This window comes from Botryllus schlosseri, chromosome 10, assembly GCF_051294905.1.
Source record: "Botryllus schlosseri isolate E-star chromosome 10, Bs_hap1, whole genome shotgun sequence".
Lineage (NCBI taxonomy): Eukaryota > Metazoa > Chordata > Ascidiacea > Stolidobranchia > Styelidae > Botryllus > Botryllus schlosseri.
In genome coordinates, this window is record NC_137245.1 from 15354982 (window position 1) to 15365851 (window position 10870).

The 10870-nt window shown below is 45.2% G+C and overlaps 1 protein-coding gene and 11 non-coding genes across 13 annotated transcripts in view; all 12 read left to right on the forward strand.

Moving 5' to 3' along the window:
• Positions 1-10355, forward strand: part of LOC145448042 (peroxidasin-like) — a 49677-nt gene extending 39322 nt beyond the window's left edge. For both annotated transcript variants that reach the window (XM_080326353.1, XM_080326355.1), the window contains 4 exons: positions 3343-3475; positions 4235-4441; positions 6093-6567; positions 9464-10355. In XM_080326353.1, the coding sequence (XP_080182479.1) occupies positions 3343-3475; positions 4235-4441; positions 6093-6567; positions 9464-9825 (1177 nt within the window). In that variant the 3' untranslated portion in view covers positions 9826-10355. The remainder of the gene's footprint in view (positions 1-3342; positions 3476-4234; positions 4442-6092; positions 6568-9463) is intronic.
• Positions 343-415, forward strand: Trnaa-agc (transfer RNA alanine (anticodon AGC)). The gene has a single exon. It is a non-coding gene; the product is annotated as a tRNA-Ala (tRNA).
• On the forward strand, positions 643-715 carry Trnaa-agc (transfer RNA alanine (anticodon AGC)). The gene has a single exon. It is a non-coding gene; the product is annotated as a tRNA-Ala (tRNA).
• On the forward strand, positions 964-1036 carry Trnaa-agc (transfer RNA alanine (anticodon AGC)). The gene has a single exon. It is a non-coding gene; the product is annotated as a tRNA-Ala (tRNA).
• Positions 1114-1186, forward strand: Trnaa-agc (transfer RNA alanine (anticodon AGC)). Its single transcript has one exon. It is a non-coding gene; the product is annotated as a tRNA-Ala (tRNA).
• Positions 1264-1336, forward strand: Trnaa-agc (transfer RNA alanine (anticodon AGC)). The gene has a single exon. It is a non-coding gene; the product is annotated as a tRNA-Ala (tRNA).
• On the forward strand, positions 1414-1486 carry Trnaa-agc (transfer RNA alanine (anticodon AGC)). Its single transcript has one exon. It is a non-coding gene; the product is annotated as a tRNA-Ala (tRNA).
• Positions 1714-1786, forward strand: Trnaa-agc (transfer RNA alanine (anticodon AGC)). The gene has a single exon. It is a non-coding gene; the product is annotated as a tRNA-Ala (tRNA).
• Trnaa-agc (transfer RNA alanine (anticodon AGC)) lies at positions 2035-2107 on the forward strand. Its single transcript has one exon. It is a non-coding gene; the product is annotated as a tRNA-Ala (tRNA).
• Trnaa-agc (transfer RNA alanine (anticodon AGC)) lies at positions 2185-2257 on the forward strand. The gene has a single exon. It is a non-coding gene; the product is annotated as a tRNA-Ala (tRNA).
• Positions 2335-2407, forward strand: Trnaa-agc (transfer RNA alanine (anticodon AGC)). The gene has a single exon. It is a non-coding gene; the product is annotated as a tRNA-Ala (tRNA).
• Positions 2485-2557, forward strand: Trnaa-agc (transfer RNA alanine (anticodon AGC)). Its single transcript has one exon. It is a non-coding gene; the product is annotated as a tRNA-Ala (tRNA).
• Positions 10356-10870: the final 515 nt, after the last annotated feature.

The following is a 10870-nucleotide window of genomic DNA, read 5'->3' on the forward strand; positions in this document are numbered from 1 at the left end:
TCATCATCTTTTGTACATGATTGTATCATTACCGCTAACAGATGGGGATGTAGCTCAGATGGCAGAGCGCGCGCTTAGCATGTGCGAGGTACCGGGATCGATGCCCGGCATTTCCATTGACTGTATTTTTCCCTTTCGTTTTCACTAGGATCATCATGTTTTCAACATGATTGCATCACTGCAGCTAACAACCGGGGATGTAGCTCAGATGGTCGAGCGCGCGCTTAACATGTCCGAGGTACCGGGATCGATGCCCGGCATCCCCAATGACTGTATTTTCCCTTCCGTTTTCACTAGGATCATCATGTTTTCAACATGATTGCATCACTACAGCTAACAATTGGGGATGTAGCTCAGATGGTAGAGCGCGCGCTTAGCATGTGCGAGGTACCGGGATCGATGCCCGGCATCTCCAATGACTGTATTTCTCCCTTCCGTTTTCACTAGGATCATCGTCTTTTGTACATGATTGTATCATTACCGCTAACAGATGGGGATGTAGCTCAGATGGCAGAGCGCGCGCTTAGCATGTGCGAGGTACCGGGATCGATGCCCGGCATTTCCAATGACTGTATTTTTCCCTTCCGTTTTCATTAGGATCATCATGTTTTCAACATGATTGCATCACTGCAGCTAACAATCGGGGATGTAGCTCAGATGGTAGAGCGCGCGCTTAGCATGTGCGAGGTACCGGGATCGATGCCCGGCATCTCCAATGACTGTATTTTTCCCTTCCGTTTTCACTAGGATCATCATGTTTTGAACATGATTGCATCAGTACAGCTAACAATTGGGGATGTAGCTCAGATGGTAGAGCGCGCGCTTAGCATGTGCGAGGTACCGGGATCAATGTGCGAGGTACCGGGATCAATGCCCGGCATCTCCAATGACTGGATTTTTCCCTTCCGTTTTCACTAGGATCATCATGTTTTCAACATGATTGCATCAGTACAGCTAACAATTGGGGATGTAGCTCAGATGGTAGAGCGCGCGCTTAGCATGTGCGAGGTACCGGGATCAATGCCCGGCATCTCCAGTGACTGTATTTTTCCCTTCCGTTTTCACTAGGATCATCATGTTTTCAACATGATTGCATCAGTACAGCTAACAATTGGGGATGTAGCTCAGATGGTAGAGCGCGCGCTTAGCATGTGCGAGGTACCGGGATCGATACCCGGCATCTCCAATGACTGTATTTTTCCCTTCCGTTTTCACTAGGATCATCATGTTTTCAACATGATTGCATCAGTACAGCTAACATTTGGGGATGTAGCTCAGATGGTAGAGCGCGCGCTTAGCATGTGCGAGGTACCGGGATCGATACCCGGCATCTCCAATGACTGTATTTTTCCCTTCCGTTTTCACTAGGATCATCATGTTTTCAACATGATTGCATCAGTACAGCTAACAATTGGGGATGTAGCTCAGATGGTAGAGCGCGCGCTTAGCATGTGCGAGGTACCGGGATCGATGCCCGGCATCTCCAATGACTGTATTTCTCCCTTCCGTTTTCACTAGGATCATCGTCTTTTGTACATGATTGTATCATTACCGCTAACAGATGGGGATGTAGCTCAGATGGCAGAGCGCGCGCTTAGCATGTGCGAGGTACCGGGATCGATGCCCGGCATTTCCAATGACTGTATTTTTCCCTTCCGTTTTCATTAGGATCATCATGTTTTCAACATGATTGCATCACTGCAGCTAACAATCGGGGATGTAGCTCAGATGGTAGAGCGCGCGCTTAGCATGTGCGAGGTACCGGGATCGATGCCCGGCATCTCCAATGACTGTATTTTTCCCTTCCGTTTTCACTAGGATCATCATGTTTTGAACATGATTGCATCAGTACAGCTAACAATTGGGGATGTAGCTCAGATGGTAGAGCGCGCGCTTAGCATGTGCGAGGTACCGGGATCAATGTGCGAGGTACCGGGATCAATGCCCGGCATCTCCAATGACTGGATTTTCCCCTTCCGTTTTCACTAGGATCATCATGTTTTCAACATGATTGCATCAGTACAGCTAACAATTGGGGATGTAGCTCAGATGGTAGAGCGCGCGCTTAGCATGTGCGAGGTACCGGGATCAATGCCCGGCATCTCCAGTGACTGTATTTTTCCCTTCCGTTTTCACTAGGATCATCATGTTTTCAACATGATTGCATCAGTACAGCTAACAATTGGGGATGTAGCTCAGATGGTAGAGCGCGCGCTTAGCATGTGCGAGGTACCGGGATCGATACCCGGCATCTCCAATGACTGTATTTTTCCCTTCCGTTTTCACTAGGATCATCATGTTTTCAACATGATTGCATCAGTACAGCTAACATTTGGGGATGTAGCTCAGATGGTAGAGCGCGCGCTTAGCATGTGCGAGGTACCGGGATCGATACCCGGCATCTCCAATGACTGTATTTTTCCCTTCCGTTTTCACTAGGATCATCATGTTTTCAACATGATTGCATCAGTACAGCTAACAATTGGGGATGTAGCTCAGATGGTAGAGCGCGCGCTTAGCATGTGCGAGGTACCGGGATCAATGCCCGGCATCTCCAGTGACTGTATTTTTCCCTTCCGTTTTCACTAGGATCATCATGTTTTCAACATGATTGCATCAGTACAGCTAACAATTGGGGATGTAGCTCAGATGGTAGAGCGCGCGCTTAGCATGTGCGAGGTACCGGGATCAATGTGCGAGGTACCGGGATCAATGTGCGAGGTACCGGGATCAATGCCCGGCATCTCCAATGACTGTATTTTTCCCTTCCTTCTTCACTAGGATCATCATGTTTTCAACATGATTGCATCATTACAGTTAACAGTTGGGGATGTAGCGCAGATGGTAGAGCGCGCGCTTGGCATGTACGAGTTACCGGGATCGATGCCCGGCATCTCCAATGACTGTGTTTTTCCCTTCCGTTTGCACTAGAATCATCGTCTTTGCAACATGATTGTATCAATACAGCTAACAGATGGGGATGTAGATCAGATGGTAGAGCGCGCGCTTAGCATGTGCGAGGTACTGGAATCGATGCCCGGCTTCTCCAGAGGCGATTTTCCAATCCCTCGTACAATTTCCTTGGGCCCATTCTACTACTCTACCAATGACGAATCATAGGTTGTAATATCAACGTGATTTGCTATGCTTTGTGATGTAGTGAGACGCGATTTGGTGGGGACAAACGCGCTTTTCGTCGTTCCTCAATACGCCAGTGGTGATACAACGAGGCCAACACTGGCCGAGTGACCATACCCACATATCCACGAAAGTATCGCCCCATTGCTGATGCAAGAATCTCATTCGTTTGAAAGCCGCTTTGTATCGACACTTGTCGTCTAGATTGAATTCTTCGTGGGGAGTTACGGAGCACGGGAATCTCATGCTGCACCAAGCCTTTTTCGCGCCCTACCGAATCATACACGAAGGCGGAATCGACCCTCTAATCCGCGGACTCATCTCAAAGCCGATGAAGGTATACGATCCTGCACTGCGAATAAATGTGTGGGCAATATGGTTTCGGTTGGTGAAATGAGAAAACTCCACGATTTCGTCCATTCCTTCATAGCGCCGTAAATATATACCGTATTAATTGTCGAAGCAGCAAATTCCAAGGAATTTTTAACTACTTCTATAGTGGAATTAGAGAATGAAGAGTGCGAAAAGTGCTTAATTAGCTCGTTTCATCAAGTTGATTTGGTTGCTGGCTCGCATACTTTTAGAAGTTAGTCGGAGGCGGACACTTTCAAAATGAGACGATGTATCTTCGCAACGAAAGCATAATGACTAACGGCACTACAAATAGGTGCATTCAGTGTATTCAGTTGCCGTGGTACCGGGGCTTTTTCACGCGGTTCTTATGGCAACTCCACCTGTAAATGAGATACAAACTTATGAGACATAACTATACGTTCTACTTTGCGAAATCCGAGCTATAAAAAGAGTAGTTTTGAGTAAGATAGTGTTTTGGTAGAAGTGGGAGCAGTCTTCAGTACAGATAAAAGGTGAAAGTACTTTGATACTGACTATCTCTGTATATCTACATGTGGAATGGAGAATTCGACCCATTTACACCAACGTATTTGAATGTATCACTTACTGGAATGTGCGGATGACTTTATTCACACTTTATTCAGGATGGCTATCGATAGATTTCACAATTTTCGTTTAAAGTGTATATTTTGAATGGGGGTTCAAATTCTGAAATTATCAATCGCGCTTTTCCATCCGCTAGGCTCGCGCCTCCGATTCCAACATGAACATCGAACTGGTCGAGCGACTGTTTGAACTCGCGGAGGACGTGGCGCTGGATCTCGGCGCGTTGAACATACAGCGCGGAAGGGACCACGCCCTGCCGTTTTACAACGACTGGCGGGAATACTGCAATCTTACGCGGGCGAGCACCTTCGATGACCTGGCGGAAGAAATTTCAAACGCAGAAGTGAGTCTGACACGCCCGCGCTGCCGGTTTAATTGAGAGTCCGCGTCTGTGCACGCGGGAGGATGGCGAAATTTAGATTTAAACTTTACATTGGTAATACTCAAAATGTACGTAGAGACATTTCTAATCATCCGTTTTGTGCAAGTGCAACATGTAGGCCCACCCATAGAAGTAACAAGAAGTTGTCAATAACGAAGGACTAGCCTAATGCTTTTGCAGAATGCTTGAGTCGATGCTGCCTGCTTGTGCTACTTTTTGACTACTTCTACTTCACAGTATTTTAGCCATAGATACTTATTTTTATGCTTTGGACTTTGTTAAGTAGTTTCTTTGATCTGTCCACATCGCTTCTAGAAGTGGAATTGCCGCAATGAGTGGGTTGGGTGAAATAGCTACTGGATTACGGGAACTGAATATATTTGTGGCCCCTCGACAAAATCTACGTTTTCAAAGCATTTACTTCAGAACCTTTCAGACCTTTTATTTTTATGCGTCTAGTTTAAGTGATTTTGGCATGTCTTGTAAATCACTAGTACTACTTGTAATTGAGTAGAAATCTACTTCTACTTGAGTACTTGACTTGTGACTCGAAAGTAGTGACTTGATCCCAACACTGATATCGACCCATTTACTGTACGGAACGCATTGTACAGTTAGAGCCAAAGCCGATATTATTGTGTACTGGCAACCGCTTTTTTATTCGCTCGGATATCATGGACAACGACTCGAATGGGCATACCATTTTGCATTTCCGATGACAAAGGTTAATATGTCAACATAGGGGCGGGGTTTGCGAATTATAAATTCCTCAACGTTCACGCGTTTATATCAATACTACAGGAACGCAAATGTCCCTTCATTCTGTTGGCTGCTTTCGCGATTCCATTCCATCTTCCCTTCCTGCAAAGACGCGACAATGAAATCTGAGAGCTATGAAAATTTAAGGATAATCGTAAATGTTTATGAATGAAACTGCACAATAAGTTAACATTCACACTGTAAAGTAACATTTGAGCGGGGCTGGAGGCGTGTATAAGCCGAATATATATATGTAACTCTCGGTTGTGCTGCTGAAATTACCAGAGACTGTCCAAGTAGTCAGCCTTGTTGCTCAAGTAGAATGATTGCAAAGAGTCGACATGCACAACTTTGCTTTAAGTGGAGGTACAGAACTACAAGAGATAAAAGTAATCAGGTAAAGGCTCAAAGCGTAGATTCGGTCGCGGGGTTGCTTACTTTTTAGCAGTTACTCGTAGGTGACTACAGCAGATTTAAGGGTGTATCTTCGCGACTAACGCACAATCACCAATGATACTGCAAATAGATGCAAACATGCAATATACGTAAATATAGTCAATTACCGTAATACAGGGGCTATTTCGACCAGTTGTTATGACTATTTCACTTATGAGACAGATAAAAATTTAATTTCCACTTCTAATTTCAAAATTCAAGGTGCTGTAAAAAGTAAGTAGTTTTGCTGGAAAAGTGTGAAGCGGAATCCATGTAAAAATATAACCACTCTAGTAATTAGCGCAAGAAGGCCTCTTGACAGTTTAGCGCCGTACAAATCCGATCGATACGCCCGGAGCCACTTTGTATCCGGTTCACCGCATATTACGACGCGCATGTCATGCGTTCTACTTTTCAGGTCCGGCAGCGCTTGCAGAACGTGTACGGCACTACGGAAAACATCGACGCCTTCGTCGGCATGATCCTGGAAGACGTGACGCCCGACTCCAGGCTGGGCCCAACGCTGGCGTGCATCATCGCCGGCCAGTTCCGGCGCGTACGCGACAACGACCGCTTCTGGTACGAGAACCCGGGCGTGTTCGAACCCGCCCAGCTCACCGAGATCCGGCAGACTTCGCTGGCGATGATCATATGCGAAAACACGGACGGCATCGGCAGCGTGCCGAAGGACGTTTTCGTAAACACAGCGGTGGCGGATTTCGTGCCGTGCAGCGAAATTCCGCGGTTGGATCTCACGGCGTGGAAGGAGTGTTGCGAATCTTGCGCTGATGAGGACGGCGACGGGACTACTCTCAGCTCGCACGTGAGGAGGCAGAGAAGGAGCGCGCAGAGTTCGGGAGAAGATAGAACTCATTCGAAAGGCGGAAGGAAGAGTAAGTGCGATTGTCGAACGGGTGCTGAAATGTTCGGTCGCTGTACAATACAGATATGGAGAGAGATAGGCGTATTTACCAGATTTTCACCGTAGGGGGGGTTAATCGGTAGACTATAGTTACCTGATTTCAACCATAGAACTATTAATAGTTAATTTTCCAGATTTCCGCCATAGGGTGGTTAAAAGGAGCATTACCGGGTTTCAGCAATAGGGCTCTTCGTAGGTGAGTCGCCAGATTTCAACCATAAGGTGGTTAATATGTGTATTTATTTGTCTATTTCAGCCATAGGGAGAGAAATATGTGTATTAATCACATTTCTACAACAGGGAAGGGTGAAAATCATCCCATCGGCACTCGTTGGTACCGAATTTGAATATTCTGCTTTCACGTCCATTGTAATAAGCGAAACGAGTAGGGCCGGCCAAAATCGAGTACCTGAGAGATGCGATTCTGAATCACGTCTTATGCTTCGAGTCGAGTAATCGAGTATCACTCATTATGACGCGATAACAGAATGTAAAATGTCCAAGTTCAAATATGCATGATTTATGCCACCACAAAGAATATAATGCCTGTTATGAATTACTTGGGTAGTTTTTCGACCATACCGATTTCGTTGTACTTCGTGACAATGTTGTGGGATGATCTGGACTTCGGACATGTGTTATTTCCAGGAACGTTCGTAGCTTTGGACTATATGTTTCGCATGCTGCGATAGGCCAATCATGGTTTCAAGGTTTCCAGAATGGAAAATAGTACCGAAATTACCATTTTAGTTTATAAATTAACTTGCGGTAGCGAGGAGCGTATGATTATAGTACTCGAAAAAGTCGTCTTTTACTACTCGACTCGAATCATTAAAATTGTTACTCGATTCAGATTCGAGTACTCGAATCATTGTGCCCAGCTCTAGAAACGAGTCAAATACATCATACCTTATGAAGATATATCCCATGGAGTGCAATGGATTCTGTTTGCAGGTGGCATTTTTTAGCATTCATGGGCTGTTTCACGAATATGAAATCCATTCCATTCTTGTGATATGTCTCCTCAGGAATTGGCGTTTGATTATTCGTTTTATCCCGTTGGAATGGTGAAGCAAGCCTTTATATTTGAAAGTGCCGTTAACCTGATTTTCACCGGCTGCCTTCGTCGATACCGACGAAATAACTATAACTTACAGTGTGGTGCTTCCGGTGCGATCGGTTGGAATTGGAAGTTATTGCAACTTTTAGTTCCTGAGCGAGCGAGTCGACGAGATAACGAACGTATAGTTGTAAGACGTCAAGCTTCTCGGTCGGTTATAAGTTGATTTTCATTGCGGAAAACTTATATCGTGCCTTTGAAATGTCCCCTGCTTGAAAACTATTGATAAATTTCGGATCAAAGTATTTTAGCATCAAATTCAGCATCAAAGTATATGCCGCATTTCGCATACTATAAGGCCTTGCTGACTCATAAGTCTACTATATGATACTAAAGTCTAAACCTGTGGTTCCCAACCTTTTTCCACCCGCGTACCATTTCGAGGTTTTATGCAGTGCTCGCGTACCACCTGCATAAGTGACGTGCGCCAAAGGCGGTCAACAATTTTTCCACCGCTTTGAGCTGCCGAAGACAGCGAAACAGAAAATAAACTGCCAATTTTAAGGTGCAGGTGGGACTATTGGGAATTCTTGTGTTCAAATATATTAAAACGGAATTTAGTTACGTAACAATCCCAATGCTTTACGATTAGATCTCTTCCCCGTAGGCCAGGGGTGGCCAACCATTTTGCCGTTCTCAGCCGCAAATTTCAACTACTCATGGAACCCACGGCCGCATTCCAGGGCATAGTCGTATCGTAATTAACTATAGGTGGGCAAGATCCATGTCCGGTGAACTCCGGACTAATCTATATATTCATATTGGCTTGCTATACACACCGAAATCGCGAGTGGTCACTGGTGATGACAGGGGACCGACAGCATTGCTGCGCGAAGCGCGAATTTTTTGAAGATTTACTAATGAATTTCGTGATTAATATTAGTAGTTTTACATATTACTATCAAACATTTATCCTTTCTCGGCACATGGGTGCCGTCATATTCACCGGTAAAGTTGATGGAAGGGGTGTTTTCGGAAATGCAGGGCAAGTTATAAATGATGATGCATCTTCGGGTGGGCCAATTGTTATTAGTCACTTTGTTGCATGCTATTATTTCTTGACCTCCCATCAGGATTGTCGGTATAGTGAGGAATACACGATTCCGAGTTGGTATTATGGGGCGCTTCCTTTTCCTCTACTCTTCGAATCTGAAATGTGGGGCTCTAATTGCAACGGGCCCTACTATATTAAAATCGAAAAATGAAGACACATTGAATCGCGCCCACAGCGCGAAGAAAATTTCTACATTAATTAAAATCTATCAAGAAATCGGGAGTCAATTCATAAATTCAAATTGCATGTCGACGGCCGCCAACACATACTCATTGAATTACGTGTCTACGGCCGCACAAATTCCCTTCTATCGCCGCAGGTTGGCCACCCCTGATGTAGGCCGTCATTGGTGGGATTGTCCTTACCCACGACGACGACGGCTTCAAAAAAACTTTTAGTCAACCCAACTTGAAATAATAACTCACTTCGGTCGAAATAATAAAAAAAACAGAATCTGCTCGCGTACCACCTGGAAGACCTTCGCGTACCACTACTGGTACGCGTACCACAGGTTGGGAACCACTGGCTAAACGATACATTTGAAAAAAACGACCTCCCAATATGATAGCTCCATGAATAATAAATAGCCCAGCAGTACCGTGCATTGCTGTCAAATAAAAATCGAGCAATTTTCTCAAGAAAGTATGATCGTTATAACTGCCAATCTGACGTCGGCAATATACTTCATTTCAGATCGAAAAAAGCAGAAAAAGCAACGCCACAACCCGGTGTCTGTCCGCGAACGTCACAAGGTCTTCCTGGACTTGGCGTGGACGAAAAGCCTAAACGCGACCAGCGATCCGGAAGAAATTCTGGACATTTCCAAAACCATACTAACGCAAGACAGCGACGGCATCGAGAGGGTTTTGAAAGAAGTAGCCCGCGATGAACTGGATACGGCGGATACCGCCGATACCTCGCATAACGCGGAAACGTCGCAGCAGCTTGACGGGACGGAAATGGCCAAACTGTTGAGCGTTATTCAGAAACTTGAATCCAAAGTCGAATCGTTGCAAGACGAGGTGCAGAGATTGGGCGCGCGAACGGAGAAATGATGACGCTCCGGTGAAAGCTTGGCGGACTGCAAGCTACAGAACCAACCAAGGGTTGCCGACAACGGCACTTACCGATTGCGCGTTTTACTTCAAGAAAATGGAAACTTAACGATCGCAGAATTTGTACAGACTCTTCATATTTAAACGTTTCGCGTCGCTGTGTCGAAATTCGAATTTGTCAACGTGCTGCGCGGCGAGGCGAGGCACACAATTTGAGTTCCACTGCGCGATACTTATCCTCTCGATTCGACCGTTTATCACTGCTGCATTTTCTAGCCATATATGCGAACACACACATAAAATATTATATAGCCAGAAATGCTGCGAATTCGACGGTACGGACACTCTCCATCGTCTGTTAGATATCTTCACGCGCCTGCGTTATTTTAAAAGCTATATTTCTTTCATTGCGTTACCTAGATTAACTGTTGCTACGCTCGAGTCCAGCATATGTTTTACTACATAATTGTACTACTTGAAACTTTATCGTCTGTCACTTTTTTACTTGAATATAGTTGTCCGTGAATGCAGTCGTGTCGCCATAATATCGCATGATGTAGGGAAACGGAGGATCTGTCATTAGATTAAGACCACAGTGGCTATTTACGAAATTTCGCTGAATGTGCGCGGTTACGCGTGCTATATCCAGTACTGTACGAGAGATTCGTCCACGTGACTGGCCTAATGTCGCGAATGCGAAAAATCCCCAACATGGCGTACTGTTTTTAGGGTGTAAGTATGTAATCGCAGCTTCTGGGGGGCTCCGCCCCCAGACCCCTTGTTCCCATCTATCGTTACAAACTTCATATTAGTGTGCGCCATATGGGGCAGGATTACGTGATGTGTATATGACACTGTAACAAGGCTTTCAAGCAGGCCGGAATGTTGAATTGCTCTAGATCTTGAGCCTTTTTTTTCATACATTGTTAAATTATAAAAGAAGTGAAGCAGCAAACTATAGCTCATACCGTCATGTTGAAGATGTATGTCATGTAGCGTGAAATAATAGAATAGCGATACAACTGCCGCTAAATAGACCCACACT